Here is a 17,228-nt window from a genome sequence, read left to right as displayed (position 1 = left end):
ACTAAATAATAACTCATAAGATCCATTTATTCCCCCAATTCCTCAAACTTCAAACCTACGTATTGGGGGAATAAGGGGATCTTATGGGTTATTATTTAATTGGAGTCGGGTTTAAATGATGGAATGTTTAGAAAATGATTTCGAGATTTTGGGGATGACTGCAACGGCAGGGGCATGACTTGAAGCCCAAAGGATGGGAGAATATTTTTAATTGAAATAAGTTTGGAGGATATTTTAAGCTTTTCCAGAAAAAAAAAAGGGGGTATTTTTGACCCTTTTCCCTAAAAAAAAAAAAAAAGGGAAACTAAAACTATTTGAGTACGTGTCTGTGTACATATATGTGTGTGTTAGCTAGTGTGTTTTTGTGATCAACAAGTATGGCGTTACAGAGGAAATTACTAAGTGGATGTGGAAAGTATGGGTGGTTATCCTACGAGGGTACGTTGAGACGTTTTTCCGGGCAAACGGTGGCGCCACCGGAACTGCCACCGTTTGAGTACCAACCAAAGGCATATAAAGGGCCATTGGCGGATGAGGTGTTGGCGAAAAGACAAAAGTTTTTGGGTCCTTCCCTCTTCTATTTCTACCAAAAACCTGTAACATATATCCCCTTCTCTTTTTGTTTCATTATTACATATTAGTGTTGTGGATATAGTATGTCTTTTTTTGTTTTTCTACTACTTTTATCTTGGTTTTGAGATGATCAGTGGATTATAAAGCGCATGAATCAAGAAAATGGATTGTGTGATTTACTTTAGAGGAAGAGGGTTGTGTTTTTCTGTGCTTAAGTTTGGTGATGTAGATTTGACTTGAATACTTTGGAATGTGTATTAGCTCCAGTATTGTTACACCATTTTTTGACATTTACTTTTGAATGGGTCAAGGTTTGATATTTCAGTGAATGAGTATTAGAAGATTTATTTTCCAATTTAGATTACAAATGTCTCTTCCTTTTGTTTCTTTATTACATAGTACTAGTTTTGTGTATGTGGTGTTCTGTTTATTGTGTACATTTTCTTGGTTCTTAATCAATTAATGAATCAAGAAATTGGATTGGATGATTTACTTTTAGAGTGAAAAAATATATGAAGAGGGTTGTGTTTCTCTAGTACATTTTCTTGGTTTTGAGATGTTTAGTGGATTATAAAGCGTATGAATCAAGAAAATGGGCTGCGTTTTTATCTTTTTTAAGGAATCAAGAAAATGGATTGTTTGATTTACTTTAGAGGAAAAAGAGGAAGAGGGTTGTTTTTCTCTGTGCTTAAGTTTGGTGATGTAGATTTGATTTTTCGGTGAATGAGTAATGTAAGATTTATTTTCCAATTTAGAGTACAGATGACAAGTTTTTTCCCTTTCCTTGCATTTGGATTAATTGATTAAGTTTCTACATTGGAAAGAAATTGGTTTGTGAGGAGTTGGTTTGGTAAATATGATATGTTGTTTTCTTTAGTCTTGAATTGTATCCATAACTTTGTGTTGATCCATATGGCCAAATGCGGTATAGTTAACAACTGAGATATAATGTTATATAGACTATTGGGGAAGCCTGCATTTGCAAATTTGTACTTATAGCTTTTCGATTTATGGTTCCACACTTCATTCACATGCAATAAGGTAACTCCAAAGATTTAAAGATAAGAACCACATTATTATTTCATGAAATGAAAAGGTTAGCAAGGTTGATTCATTCGGATCGACATGAGATTCCAGCTAACAATAAGAAAAACTGGCATTAGTAAATGCCCATGGCTAATAGTGTTCATGTTGGTAAATCTTCTTTTAAAAAAGGTGTTCATGTTGGTATGTTAGAACTCTATAATTGCTTTCTTTTAATCTCTTTTTGTAATAACTCTTTTACATTTGAAACAGCTAAATATTGTTGAGGGGAAGATGCAATATCTGTATGATGAGAATGGAAGGCGTTATCTTGATGCTTTTGCTGGAATAGTTACTGTCTCATGTGGTCACTGTCATCCTCAAGTGTTGGATGCCATCATGGAGCAAAGCAAGCTTCTTCAACATGCTACAACAATATATCTACATCATGCGATAGGCGATTTTGCTGAAGCATTGGCATCTAAGATGCCAGGAAAGCTAAAGGTTAAAAATACTACCACTACCCTAATAGTCTATTCGGTGCCCATTTTCTTTAGCTATATTATGTGCATAAAGAGTATAGGTTTCTCTTGGGTGGTTTCTCTTGGGTTCTGATAGTCAACTTACGGAAGGTGCCCCTGATATAATTCCTTTTCCCATTTTTTAGAAAGTTCCTCCTTCCATCATGACAGAAAGATTGATATTTTTGCCATTCCAATAGTTTAGGTTAGCATGATATGTTTCTCTTTTATCTTAAATTGGCCTTCATTGACATCCTTCCCTTGATCGATACTTTATTTTTGGCACATTCCTTTTATAATTCGGAACGGAATCTTTAACTAACTTCTACACGATAGCTAATTCAAACTTGTTTTCCATGATTTCTGATCTTTGTCAAACTATGCCTCGAAATTTCGTACTTTGGGAATATATGGATATAAGATTCTAGAATCTTGTGATTTTGTTCACCATTTGAAACAGCTTATTTGTTTTCTCTTGTAGCTTATGCAATTTTATTGAGGTATTAGGGTCATGGAGAAGTTTTGTTCAGGTTGTAATAGCTTCCTCTATAGTAATGGGTACAATCGATTTCTATCACGCATTCATGAAATTAAAGACATATGTTGGAGTATGGACTAAATTGTTTGCCAAAACTACCTTGGTTGTCAAGTATTTTCACTTGTTGTCTTTTGAGAAGAACATGGACATGAAATATCTATATAGGCTGGTAATTCATGTTATTCTAATGAACTAAGCCTAAAATGTTTACAAGATAAACACCATCCCAACTCTGTTACCTTGTTTTTTTAAAAAAAAAAAAAAAAAAAAAAAAAAAAGAAGAAGAAGATAAACACCATCCAAACAAGTTAAGCCAGAAAAGGAAAGAGAGGTAAGTGCCACAGCACCCCGTATCCATTGAGTTGTTAGATTTTATTCTCTCCCTTTGGAGATTGAATAATTCAGGATAGTGAAGATCAATTTGTCTGGTGCGGATTATTACCTGAAGCCCCTGAAACAAATCGAATGATGTAGTATAGGAGTAGTACCTTATCATGCCAACCACAGTATGGCTATGAACATGGATTGGTTTGTGTCTGTGAGGTTTATCTTCTGAAGTATGAGCTCAATCAGTATCCCTATATGGAATTTTCTAATATTTGTCAGTCTGACTTTCTTGTTTTGAACTGCAGGTAGTATATTTCGTAAATTCAGGGACAGAAGCAAATGAATTAGCAATGCTGATGGCACGATTGTACACTGGTAACTTAAATATGATTGCCTTGAGGAATGCATATCATGGCGGAAGCGCAAACACAATTGGGCTAACTGCTCTTAACACATGGAAGTACCCTATTCCACAGGTATAGTCTTGGGCCAAAGCATGAAGAGATTAGAAGTGTATCTTCCCTTTTTTTTTTTTTTTTTTTTTTTTTTTTAATTTAGAAGTTTAGCCAGTGCACGCTTTGATGAGAGCGGTCAAATATTTCATGCCAGCTGGATTTGACATTCCCCATGCTTTTTTTTTTTTTTAATTTCTTTGATGATTTACAGGGTGAAATCCATCACGTTCTGAATCCTAACCCATATCGTGGAGCATTCGGATCGGATGCTAAACGATATGCTGAAGATGTACAGGATCACATTGATCATGGTACTTCAGGAAAGGTTGCTGGTTTTATTGCTGAAACAATTCAGGTTTGGACTTAGTTATTTCTGTCATGTGGTAAAATGCTGCTTCGAGTCTTAGACTAGAAGGGCTTGGAACATTTCAAGCGTGACAAAATTCTGGTTGTTTGCTTTAGGGGGTTGGAGGAGCAGTTGAACTAGCCCCTGGATACTTGCAGTTGGTTTACGACATTGTTCACAAAGCGGGAGGTGTTTGTATTGCTGACGAAGTACAAACCGGCTTTGGTCGCACAGGGAGCCACTACTGGGGTTTTGAGACACAGGGTGTGACTCCTGATATAGTTACAATGGCAAAGGTATTGCAATTCACTTCTTTTCATCTTTTCAATTTCCAAAATGTTCGACCATGTTCCTATTATGGAAGATTTGCTCCATAAACCCTCACTCCTCCCAATACTTCCGTCCCCAATATTCTCTCCAGGCAAGACACTAAAGTGCACTTAAGCCCTGAAGCGAGGCGCAAATCATGTTGAGCGCTTCAACGTTCTCAGGCATACTTTTCCTTGCCATTGAACATGATCCTGAAGAAGCGACACTAAGCAGATGATATTTTATTTTATCGTAAAAAATTGTCAATTTCTTTGTCCATATATTTTCTATTCATGCTTATTATTATTAGTCTAGGACTACACATAAATATTTGTATTTTTTCCTCCATTTGCACCTTTCATCATTAAAGTCCATGCTTTATTTGCACTATGCGCTTAAAGCCCCAGTGAACCTTAGAGCTTTTTTGTGCTTTTCGCCTTTGAAAACGAGGTTGCCATACTGCTTGCTGTAGTCTCGAGTAGAATGCCAGTTGAGGTGAACAGACTGGACTGAACCTCCCAAAGCCAAGAACTTTTGGTCTTCACAAGAGTGCACCATATTTGTTGGTTACATATAATGTCTTTTGATCTTGTGTGATGGTCTGTTACTCCCGAGGTTATTATTTTTCAGGGTATTGGAAATGGTTTACCACTTGGAGCTGTTGTCACAACGCCAGAAATTGCAAGTGTTATGGCTCAAAAGATACAATTTAATACATTTGGGGGAAACCCTGTTTGCTCTGCTGGTGGACATGCAGTACTCAGAGTTATTGATAACGAACAACGCCAAAAGCATTGTGCTGAGATTGGTTCACACTTGATTGGGCGGCTCAGGGATCTAGAGAAAAGACATGACAGTAAGTCTTTTGTGCTTTCAAAACTCAGACATGTATTAGCAAAAATAGATTGCTTTTCTGGTTAATATTATCACTGACATACCTTGTTACTGCCAGTAATTGGAGATGTGAGAGGCAGGGGTTTAATGGTTGGTATCGAACTTGTAACCGACAGAAAAGAAAAGACACCCGCCAAGGCAGAAACTGGAGTTCTCTTTGAGAAGCTTAAAGGTTTGTCTAATCAGCTGACAAATTGAAGAGAATTGAAAAATAATGGAAAACCGCCGTATATATACTAACGATGCACTTGCTTCTGGATCCAGATCTTGGTGTTCTAGTAGGGAAAGGTGGTTTACATGGAAATGTTTTCAGAATAAAGCCTCCCATGTGTTTCAGCAAGGATGATGCAGGTAACCTCTTTACCTACTGGTCCAATATATATCGCCTATTTATTGGATGGTTCCATCTGATTTGATATTAACAGAATCCAAATTTGCAAATATGCAACATATTCAAATTTCAGGACTAGTATTGATTATGTTCAATCGATTATTTAAATAAGAATAAACCTTTTAATAATGAAATACAAACAAGCCAATATGCCATACAAAGGAGAAGGAAACAAGTCCATTTTGTTTTTAGATATTTCATTTGCAAGAAATATAATATGTCTTCTGGTTTTGGAGCAATTAAACTTCTTTTTTGTGCAGACTTCCTAGTTGATGCACTGGACTATTCTATGTCAAAGTTGTGAGAATCTATCATATTGTTGTGAGATTGCTCAGTTGATTCTCTTTCAACCAAAGGACACAGCTTATTTTCCACTACAATAACAATGTAAAAGAAAGCAAGTGATGCTAATAAATTCCTCTTATTTTATTCCTCATCGTGCTGTCCAATCTTATCATAGAAAAGGTGTGTGTAGATTGGGGGGCTGAGGGGTTGGTTTCGGTGGGGGAAGAAGGGGGGGGGGGGGAGGGGGGCGGGGTGGGATGGTTAAAAGAACCGAGGGTTAAATATTGCATGGATGCACAATGTTGAGAATCCAGATTATAATTTGAAATAATTTCTGAATTAGTTTTGACCGTTAATTATACACTTGAAAAAATAAGAAACGGATGAAATTATTGTATTATCTTTCTGCTTTTGAAGGAAAGAATATATCTTTGAATCTTTATACTTAGGTAACTTATCCGCGCGAACGATCAAAGTATCAATAGCTAACTAATCAACTATATAATAGCCACACACGATAATATTTCAAACAGTTGTTTTTAATAATTTTCAGTTCTAGCCTGATAAATTAATAATAAAGGTGATTTTTTTTTCCTTAAGAACCATGTAAAGAAAGAAAATAATCAAGAAAATATGATCTCCTTACGTGCATATGACAATTACTTAAAAAAATAGTACGATTTCAACTTTGTACCTTTAATGTGTATATAAGTAGCAAATTCATTTTCCTTTCATTACAGAACAAATATTAATACTTTCAAATTTCTCCTTATTTATAATCCAAAAGAAGACTAAAATAAAGAGGAATGAAGAAAAGTGCAAAATCTACCCTAAATCCACAAAATAATATTGCATGTGTTGTTTTTTATAATTGTGCCTTCAGTCTCATCCATTTCCTTTTCGATTTATCCGTCTCTTTTGGTTTCTTTTCGCCATTGTAATTTCCTTGCCTCCTCAGTTTTTTTTTTAAAAAAAAAATGTGTATCAACCAGTGTTTTAAAAGGCGTTTTTGGGGCTAGCCCCGGGGCGAGCCCTGGGGCGGGGCGTACCAAAAATGCCCCGGGGCGATGGGTCGGGGCGAAAGTCCCCAAAGGCGTAAGCCCAGCAATTCAGGGCGTTTGGGGCGAGTTTTTTTTGTTGGGGCGTGTTGGGGCGTAAGCCCAGAAAACTTCTTCAAACTAAAGCGAAATTTGTTAAATAAGTCCTTAATATAATGCCCAAATTCTCAAAAGTCAACATGTAATTCCTCAAATGTTTTAAAAGGAGCCACATTAAATTTAAAAGTCAAGACCTTTTTTTATTGCTAGAATGTCTAATATATATTCTTTTTCAATTATTTATCTTGTCTTCTACTATCTCAAAAAAGTAACGAGCGATCACTTGTCTTGTAAGTAGCGTAAAATAGATTGTTCTAATTAGCTTTTTTTGTGAGGGTGGAGCATATATATATGCTCCACCCTCACAAAAAAACTAATTATATATATCTAATATATATATATATATATATATATCACTTATTTATAGTTTTCTTCGCTTTTTACGCTTATTTCACCTATTTAAAAGTAAAAAGGACAGCCGGTGCACTAAAGCTCCCGCTATGCGCGGGGGTCCGGGGGAAGGGCCGGACCACGACGGTCTTTGTCTGTGCCTTACCTTGCATTTGCAAGAGGTTTGTTTTCACGGCTCGAACCGTGACCTCCACGGTCACGTAGAACAACTTTCTGCGGCCACGCCAGCGCTCCCCTTCTATTTCACCTATTTAAAAGTATTTATTATAATTATATCATTTTATAAAATACTAAAAATTAAAACCCCATGGGGCTTACGCCCCGTGCCTCAGGACTTACGCCTCACTGAGGCAGACGTAAAACGCCCCGCCTTACGCCCTCGCCTTTTAAAACATTGGTATCAACCTTCCACTATAAATTAATTCCCTTTCATCCTCAAAGTCATTATATACTAAAATTTCTAAAAAATTTAAAAATTTATTGAATACTTTCAAAATTTTCTCCTATAAACTCAACATACACATCAAAAAAGTGTGGAGAGAATTCACAAAAGTTCAAATGGATAACCAAACTTCAGTTTTTTTAAGAAATATCTTTTCGTCATTCACCTGAATAGGTTATCACATTAGAATCACTAAAGGAGAAATAAAAATAACATAGCCAAGTGAAAAGACAGCAAAACGAAATAAAATATTAAAAAATGAAAAGAAAAGAAAAGAAAAATCTTAAATGGGAGACACACATTGTTATTTAGAACAATTTTTTTCAAACTCGTTGTCGACAATGAACTTATTCAAGAGGTGGACTCTTTACACATTTACTGTAATCCTTTTCCATTTAAAAGAAAGTTATAGTCAAGGATGAATAAAGGATTAGGGTTTTAACCGATAAAATAAAAGAAAAAGAAATATGCTATAGTTTAACCTTGATTTTAGTAGAGTGCTAAAGTATGATACCGTCTGAAAGATAGCATATATCGATAGAACACAACACATTAGAAAATGTAGCTATATCAGGATGTCAAAGAACTGCAACAATACTTTATTATCATACTCTGGGAAGCCCCATGTAGCACCAAAATGTGGAACCAACTTAACAAAATAGATCTTTTTGAAATGGGAATGGGAACACGTTAAGAACTATATATGTGAAGTTAACGAATAAGTTGAAGATGAAGGAGGTGAATGTATGGTAAGTTGGTAACGAATAAGTTGAAGATAAAGGAGGTGAATGTATGGTAGCGAATAAGTTGAAGATAAAGGTGGTGAATATAACCAATTAAGCCTGTCGTGTGATTTGATTTCGGTTACTAAATGTAAAAACAATAAGCCTTTACTGTTTTTTCTCCATATTAGCCGTTAATTAGTGTATTATAATTACATTGATTATAGTCTTGAAACTAATTATAGTAATAAAGATACCTTAATCAGTCTTACCTTATTATATAGATATATAGAGATTGAATTGAACAAATAGAATGAGGGAAGGTTAAATTGTTTTACTAATAAATTTAATGCAACGTATTTACAATAATTATAAGAGAAATAATGGCAACTAATGCTATTAAATGGTAAGTGAGTCTTTATTATATGTGGGGGATGAACCTTTAATATTTTATTTTATTTAGTAAAATAGAGAATGAAGAGAAAAAGCTCAAAAAATTAAGAAAAAAGATAAATACTAATGGAAGCCATAGAGAGGTGCCGCAACACCTCGTCTATGCCTAACTTTATATTATATATAGATTATGCAGATATTTAGTATTTTATTACTGAATTGATTTTTCTAGCAGCTCATTTCACTTTGTTTTTCCTCTCCAAAAAAAAATTCATTTGTTAAAGGTTTTGCAAGGTAACCAGTGACCACATACTTTTATTCGTTTGCAAACAATTTATTCTTCTCACTGTTACTTGTTAGGCAAAAAGCTGGTAATTATTCTTAGCAATCACCAATACGGTATACTATAAAAGAGAAACAGTTAAATCTAAACCAAACATGTGCACTAGTAGCAATATTTTGGGAGAGAGATACAGGCAAAATACCCATAGTGCAAAAGTTAAAACTATCCACAGATGAACCATTTAGGTCTTGGGGATTTGGCCTTACGCTCAAGTTTATACAACTTTGTATACGGTAAAAATCGGATATATGCAAGACCGGTGAGACCGGGGGCCAAGGGTATGATCAAATGAGCACGAGTATGATCAGTCTTTTCTTCAGACCGAGGGGATTGCACCGGATGTGGCTGATCCGAGAAAAGAGAAGTAACTCTGTTGATCCGGTGTCTCCGGATCAAACTCAGCGTTGTCGTTAGTACGGTTTCTCCAAAGTCAAGTTCTCATGGCTGTTAGTCCGCTTTCTTCATGTCCGAAATGAATGTGGACGTTGGTCCGGTTAACCAGTTGCAAAACTGCCACGCGTCAAGACCGTTCTGTCATTTTGTACTAACAACTGTACGGGTGTCAGACTATACGACCCTACCTTATCCTTTTAGGGTTTTCTCTATTCTAAAAGGGCTTTGTATTGTATGTAAGGCCCATGAGGCAAAACTATAAATAGAGGACATTTCCCTACTTTTAGGGGTTGGCTTTTTGAGATCTAGAACATTGTAATAGAAATTTATATTTAAGCTCTCTCTCTCTCTCTCTCTCTCTCTCTCTCTCTCGGATTTTTAGTCCGGATCTACAGTGTTCTTTGGCTTTGTTTATCCACTCAATACAATATATTATCATATATACATATACATATATATATTTTAGCTTAATTACCAGATTGACACATACTTATTCAAGGCATTAACATATATATATATATATATATATATATATATATATATATATATATATATATATACATATATATATATTCGAACGAAACTATACATACTTCACATCAACCCAAAGTAGGTTAAAATTTATCCACATATCCTATACCTCACTTACAAATTTAATTGTCACCTAATTTCGGGGAAAACAGTTTGGCGCCCACCGTGGGGCTAGGATAATAGTAGTCTTTTAATCTTAGCTTCTACCTCATACCCGTTTGATTACAGAATCTTCTTCTAATTTCTATTAATAAACGGACAAATGGCGAGTAGCGGACAATCTGGTCATGTTAACAACAACGAGATTGTGGCCGAAAATGAGAACAGTGGGTTATGGAACCTACCGGCTGATCCAATAGACCCAAACTCTGTTGATTCGAGGGAAGGCCTCAACCGGCAGAACACCGTGAACCAGGAGAATGCCACCCAATCGGCCACTGATCCCTTAAATACTCATAATTCAGTTACTTTATCCCGGGCACAAGGCCGGAAAACACCGGATACCCCGGATGAGATTAACTTACATTTAATTTTTGAAATGTTGCAGGAACAGGGAACCGCCATCGCCGAACAGGGAATCGCAATAGCTCAGCTGCAAAGTAAAAATGATAAAGCAGCCTCGGAAAGGTCAAAAGGCGCTGCCGAACTGAGAAGGGACGAAACACGGATAGTCGAGAGTAATGGATCGGAGCCGGTTCATCCACCGAAGTTCTGAGAATGCTCGAAACCTTGGCAAAACGGGTAGACTCAACTGAGAAGAGGGTGCAGTGGAACAGATCCCGGGGGCTCCGCCGATCCTAAAGGGGCCGGATTCGAAGAGGTACATCCAAAGGACTTTCCCTCTAAGTGCAGCCCCGAAGTTGATCCTGAAAAGGTTTAAAATACCGGATATCTAGAAATATGACGGCACAACGGACCCACAGGAGCACGTGACTTTATACACCTGTGCCATAAAAGGAAATGACGTCGAAGAGGATGAAATTGAGTCCATATTGTTGAAAAAGTTTGGGGAAAGTCTATCGAAAGGAGCATTGACTTGGTACGACCATCTGCCTAAGCATTCAATCACTTCTTTCGAAATGCTCGCCGATGCGTTCATAAAAGCCCATGCTGGAGTTAAAAAGATGCGGTCCGGAAGCGGACATTTTCGTATAGCCCTAAAGGATGATAAGTTGTTACGTGAATTTGTCAACCGTTTTCCAAAGGGAACGGATGGAGCTCCCTCCGGCTCCGGGAGGAATGGGCTACACAAGCTTTTACCAAGGGCTTAATCCTAGGAGCTCGACGACCTCATTCAAACCGAAAGAAAACTTGTCGGGAATACAAGGCCGTGACTCGGATGTCCATAGTATACGAATCAAAGTTCCGGAGAGACAACTAACCGAACTTCCCCCCGGACCCATAAATACGAGCAAAAGCTGCGAGGAGGTCGAGAAAAATTATAAAACCGGAGACGCGACCATCGAGGGAAAGGTATCGACCATACTCGTTCGGAAAAGCCGACCTTTAGGTCGAAAAATCAAGGGTTGTCCCCCGATCCAACACTTTTCGAGCGAGGGCGATAACGCCGAACGAGCCGACGATTACAAACGAGGCCTCTCATTTAGGAGCGATGCCGGAAGCTCGGCTAGCAACAAAGACTTGCCGAGGATATCGGAGTACAACTTCAACATCAACACTTCGGACCTCGTCTCGGCCGTATCACGGAGGCCAAATGGCCGAGACCGTTAAGATCAGACCCGGGTCAATGGGACCCGAGCGTGATGTGTGAGTATCATGGAACCTATGGGCACAGAACTGAGGATTGTCGCCAACTAAGAGAGGAGGTGGCTCGCTTATTAAAGAATGGCCACCTTCGAGAATTTCTGAGTGAACGAGCTAAAAGCCACTACAAGGAAAGGGAATCTCACAAACGGACTGAACCGGTGGAACCTCAGCATATAATTAATATGATAATCGGGGGAATAGATGCTCCCCGAGGGCCGGTGATGAAACGAACAAAGGTTTCCATTATGCGTGAAAAGCGCGAGATTTCGTACTTAGGGTTCCATCTCCTTCGAGAATGAGGATGCGAAGCATCATTCAACTGCACAATGATGCGCTGATAATTTCTATTCTTATTTTTAAATCACAAGTTAAACGTATTTTGATTGTATTAACATGAGAAAAATTATAAATTATAGTATTTTTTGTATAGTTTTTGAATATCCAACTTTTAATATATTGAAGTAATAAAATCTAATTTAGCTTTGAATATTAATTAAATTAACTCTAGAGAAGTGATTGATACCAAATATTTTGGAACGAAGGGCGTACATATTTCACAGTTTCTAAACTATACTTTTAATTTTTTTTAAAAAATAATATAATATATACACATACTATAATTAGAAAATAGGGCAATGGACCCTGGGGAGTTAACTGTTTTTTAGAAAAACAAAAAGATTTGTCATTATATTTGTGTAAGATTCCATAATATAGGAGGTGTGAGTGTTATGTTATGTAAAATATAGGGGGTGACCTGCAATTTTTACAATTCTTTTAAACATTCAAATTCACAATTTAAAACCTCTATTTAAACGTAATCTTTTTTCCCCCAAGCGGCCCTCTCTCGCTTCGTAATTGATACCAAAGGTATGGATTCCATTTTCAGAATCTTTAAATTAGAAATTCCATTTCTCTAATCTTCTTTTTTTTGCTGATGTGAGTTTTCATTTGTTTTAATCCATTTTTTTCTTGTAGCATTCCCTGCTTTATTGCTGTATATCTGGTAGTGTTTTGTAGATATTAACGCTCATTTTATCTGTTCAATCTGAGTTTTTTTAATGTAAATCCAACTTTTGATCTCTTGAAGATGTCGATCTGGGTTGTTGTGATTTAGATCTTGTGCTCTTTTTATGGGAAAATGATAATTTTTTTGTTTATATTTATTCTCTGTTTATCTAATTGTGACATTTATTTAGAGCCCTTTCTCTCAATGGATCTACAGTATTTTGGGTTGAATGATTTCCAATTCAAAGCCTATAATTTGCAAACCCTAGTATCATGGCTGCACGGAGTTATAGGCTTACGTTCATGTCCGCATCAGTAGCTTTTGGTCAAACAAGATATTTGCTTCTAAAAATTCATCAAATATGTACACATTGAAATTTAGAACCCAATTATTAGCACTTGAAGTAGTTGTTCTAAAATTCAAAACCCATAAAGTTGAAATCCTCTCTCCGTTAATAGAGGAGAATGAACGAGACAAATTCTTGTAATTTGCTTAGAGACGTCGTTGTGTAGTTAAGCTGAGCAGAATTGGTGTAGTTTTACAAACACTATCGAATTGCTCCTTTTTCCAGTTTAATGTTTGCTGATGAGCAAATTCTATTTTACTTTTCATAGTCGACAAGTTTGTACTGATGATAACTTGTTTGATTCATGTGCTGTTGATGCTCCTCAGAGCAAGAGAGAATGTTTATATCAATTCTTAGTTGTCCATCTTAAATTCCAAAATAACATTTGTAAAAACGTGTTTTTGATAAATTTGCAGTACTTGATTTTTTTCGTTCCGAAATCAGATCATTACGGATGGGTCGCGGAGTGAGTGCTGGGGGAGGTCAGAGTTCCTTGGGCTACCTGTTTGGAAGTGGAGAGCCTGCTAACAATTCTCAGACTACTCGCAACCAGGAAAAGGCTCCAACTAATGAGCCTGCCCCAAAGCCAGCTGCTGTTTCACAACCTGTGGATAACACAAAGAATGTCCCAGCAGGCATTCACAGTAGCCACACAAACAACTATTTTCGTGCTGATGGCCAGAACTGCGGAAACTTTCTAACAGTATGTTAACTAGCAACTTCTTATTTCCTGTTGCCATTTTCTTAAACTTGGAGTGCTTTTTAAAGTTCGCAAACTTGTATCTATGTTGAATTGCCTAATCATTTCATCTAAAAGCTTAAACTTTCAGAGAGAGCATGAATATCTTTTTGATAATGGGTTTCCGTGAGAATTGAATGCCCAGGTCTCCATACCTTTGATATTATATTGAATTGTGTGATCTCACTAAAAGCTTAAGCTGTTAAAGAGCTCACACTTTCATTTACTCATATCATTGGTGCATGTATCTGCATAAGTTTTCTTTGTTGAAAAACCTTTGTTTTGAGATCATATTACTCAACTTCTCAAGCGTCGTCATTTAGTATACTGTATACTGAAAGATGTGGGTAACTGCCTCAACAGGCTTGACCAGTCTGCGTTTAGGCTTTGATTTTCTTGCTGATGAAAGACTGTTGCTTGAAGATTTTTAAGTATTATCAATTTTTGTCCTCCAATGATTGCAGGAAAGGCGTTCGACCAAGGTACAAGCAGCACCTGGTGGTGGATCTTCCCTGGGGTATTTATTTGGTGACGGCAGCAGCAAGTGATGTCACCTGACATCAAGTTTCAATAGTTTGCTTTCCCAAAAATGTTCGAAGTGCGAATGGATTTCATTTACTGCAAATTTGGAACTTTTTGCAAAATTGTAATGGTGTCTAATTGACACAGGATTCAAACTGCTATGCAAGTGCTGAATGCATTACCATTATTTATGTATCATGGGAGTACAAATACACCACTTTAGTTTAATCTGTTGAATGTGGAAATGATATCATCAGATATAAGGACGTTTTAATTAAGTTGGACACTACCATTGCAGATGTCAAATACCATGCTGCTGTATGCAAACAACAGCGACGAACTTATGTGAATATCAACACATTCATCTACCCGTAATGAGGAAATTTATCTCCTCGATTCGAGATATCCAGAGATACTACTCAAAACAGTGAAAAAAAACATGTTATTCTTATCAGCAATTTTCATATTGTTCTTCAAGGACACTGTAGATCACAAGACTATACTTTTGCAGTGTAGGTCGTCTAAAATGAAAATCCACACTGAATTCGGCAAAGAACATAACCTGTAGCAGCAATTACATTTTACTTTCATTTTTCATAAACGTGACAAAAATTATTAGTGTTTTCAACAAACACCTGGAATACAAGTGGTATGACTGTCTTTTATTCCTTTATCACCAACTGTTCCTGCAATGTTACAATTTAACGACTTGAAATTGAACATAAAGCAAGGTAAAGACAGTTTGCATCAAAGTGATGGTTATACAGCTCTGATGATCTGAACACTGTGACAAGCCTCACAGGCATTCTTGATCTCTGAAGAATGTCAAAGCCCAATTCATTGATCGGAACAAAATATTGTTGTCGCCCTTTAATACCCAAAATCACAACTAAAACTTTATTGACATTTTATCTCTAACACCACTTCATCCAACTTCCAAGCAAAATCCATGAACCATCAGGCAAATCTCTTCAAAATTTCAAAATATTTTACATTGTAAGCATTTCTTCGTGCTAATGGCATCAAACAAGAAGGAAAAAAAAATGCTTTGGGCTTTTGCCTTGTTTCCATGGCTACGAAAACAAATCCTAGAACTCAAGTAGGAAAGCTAAGTACCTCATGAAACAAGTAGAAGGTCACATTAAATGGAACAGAATGCACAAAACACGTTTCAAGTAATCATGAATGATTCATACTAGCTTGATAATCATGTAGCATTTCCCTAGTAGATACTATTATCTAAGTAACATGGATTTACAAGCATCCAAGTTAAAGGTACTAACATTGCAAACCTGTAGCGTATCACCAAAGTAACCAACAGAGAAATGCGATTAACGAAACTCGATTTCAACTTAAGTAGCAAAATCACAGTAAAACTTGGTGCAAAACTTGCACAGATATAATAGTTATAACAGCTCCAAAATCGAAGACCTAATTCTGGAAATTAAAACTAAACTCATAACAGAAAAATAGATGGATCCTTAGAATCCGAGCTTGGTGCGGCGCCAGTGCCTACGCTTGGCATTGTAACGGATGGTGTTGTCAGTACGCATGCGGATCCAGTAAGGAATAGGCCTGTTTTGCCTCTGCTTCTTCGCCAGCTTCTTCTTTATCATGAATGTCTTATGTGAAGGCTGAAATTGAAACAACACATAAATCAAAAATATCCATTACTATAAAAACATGGTTGGGGGGGGGGGGGGGGGGGGGAGGGAGAAAGAGCACTGGCTTACCATTTTCGGTTCTGTTCAACCAACTGTGGCCTACGAGACAGACTCGAGCGCGGCGGAATTAAAAACCCTACTCACACGGTCACACCCACACACTTGCTGCCTTGTTAAAAAGCAAGCACTATAAATTTCACCCTTAATAGCTAAAAATATTACGTAAATAAAAATAAAGGGAAAGGACTAAATTGCCCTTCTACCATGGGAAAAGAATTAATATTACTTTCTTATATTATACCTGTGTTTTAATTTGATTTTCATATGGTAATGGGAGGTTAGGGAAAAAGAAAGAAGGAAAAGGAAAGACGACGATATATGATATAATTAAAGTTGTGGTGTGATTTTTTTTTTCTAAGTAAATAATTAAGAAGCAAAATTTATTAGATCATAATATTCTTTCACTTAAAATACATGCAATATATTTTGGTAACTTAATACATGAAAAGTTATAATTAGAATTACATTTCAGGTTATTCATAAAGCGTGTTTAAATTACTGTAATTGAAAATTTTATTTATTACACCAATGACCAAATAAAGTACTTCTAGTGTCCTCCATAACAAAACTATAAGTTTAATTATTGTTAATTACACCTAATATGTTAATTTTTAAAGTTGAATTCCGTTTTTTAAGTTCAAATTGCGTTAGGAATGGTTTTATTTTAAGAAAAAAGAACTTAAGCATATTGACCATCCCCAATTAAAAAAAGAGAAAATAGTCAAAAACCACTTCAACGTATATTCGGATTAATTATGACGCACCCAACTTTGCGACCTATTACCCCCTGAACATTTTAAAAGTGAAATTTATAACCCCCTAAATGCTTTCGTGGCAAAGTGAGTGTGTTTTACTCTCTTTGAGAGAGTGAGCACCAAAAACAAGTACTAAAATTTTATTTTTAATATATCTTTTCATAAATATATGTATTTTAATTAATTTTTCCTTTTTTTTTTCTATCTCATTTTTTACTTTTACTCCCTCGCTCTCTTCTTTCATCAAGAGCCGCCGCTGGACTTCATTGCCGGCGTAGCGCCACGCCCAACCACCCCCATTCCCTTCATTCCTTCTCTCCACCGTTTCGCACCACCGCGCCTAACGACCCCCCCCTTCGTTCTTTACCCCCTCTC

General features: G+C 36.5%; 3 protein-coding genes and 1 long non-coding RNA gene across 4 annotated transcripts; 2 read left to right on the top strand and 2 right to left on the bottom strand.

Moving 5' to 3' along the window:
* Positions 1 to 292: 292 nt before the first annotated feature.
* On the bottom strand, positions 293 to 1,156 carry LOC132059451 (uncharacterized). Its single transcript, XR_009415570.1, has 2 exons — positions 1,113 to 1,156; positions 293 to 680 (listed from the first exon to the last, which is right to left on the bottom strand). It is a non-coding gene; the product is annotated as an uncharacterized LOC132059451 (long non-coding RNA).
* LOC132059450 (alanine--glyoxylate aminotransferase 2 homolog 1, mitochondrial) lies at positions 324 to 5,813 on the top strand. Its single transcript, XM_059452070.1, has 9 exons — positions 324 to 596; positions 1,870 to 2,100; positions 3,288 to 3,458; positions 3,649 to 3,792; positions 3,900 to 4,079; positions 4,723 to 4,948; positions 5,045 to 5,158; positions 5,251 to 5,337; positions 5,638 to 5,813. Exons 1-9 carry the CDS (start codon positions 378 to 380, stop codon positions 5,679 to 5,681), a joined length of 1,416 nt encoding a protein of 471 aa, XP_059308053.1. The 5' UTR covers positions 324 to 377; the 3' UTR covers positions 5,682 to 5,813.
* Positions 5,814 to 13,529: 7,716 nt separating this feature from the next.
* On the top strand, positions 13,530 to 14,569 carry LOC132059449 (protein SPIRAL1-like 3). Its single transcript, XM_059452069.1, has 2 exons — positions 13,530 to 13,816; positions 14,317 to 14,569. The coding sequence occupies exons 1-2, from the start codon at positions 13,568 to 13,570 to the stop codon at positions 14,398 to 14,400; spliced, it is 333 nt and encodes a 110-aa protein (XP_059308052.1). The 5' UTR covers positions 13,530 to 13,567; the 3' UTR covers positions 14,401 to 14,569.
* A 1,131-nt stretch (positions 14,570 to 15,700) lies between these two features.
* LOC132060706 (large ribosomal subunit protein eL39x) lies at positions 15,701 to 16,192 on the bottom strand. Its single transcript, XM_059453664.1, has 2 exons — positions 16,108 to 16,192; positions 15,701 to 16,008 (listed from the first exon to the last, which is right to left on the bottom strand). Exons 1-2 carry the CDS (start codon positions 16,108 to 16,110, stop codon positions 15,856 to 15,858), a joined length of 156 nt encoding a protein of 51 aa, XP_059309647.1. The 5' UTR covers positions 16,111 to 16,192; the 3' UTR covers positions 15,701 to 15,855.
* Positions 16,193 to 17,228: the final 1,036 nt, after the last annotated feature.

Source organism: Lycium ferocissimum, chromosome 6 (genome assembly GCF_029784015.1).
Source record: "Lycium ferocissimum isolate CSIRO_LF1 chromosome 6, AGI_CSIRO_Lferr_CH_V1, whole genome shotgun sequence".
NCBI lineage: Eukaryota > Viridiplantae > Streptophyta > Magnoliopsida > Solanales > Solanaceae > Lycium > Lycium ferocissimum.
This window is presented reverse-complemented; position numbering and strand designations above follow the sequence as displayed.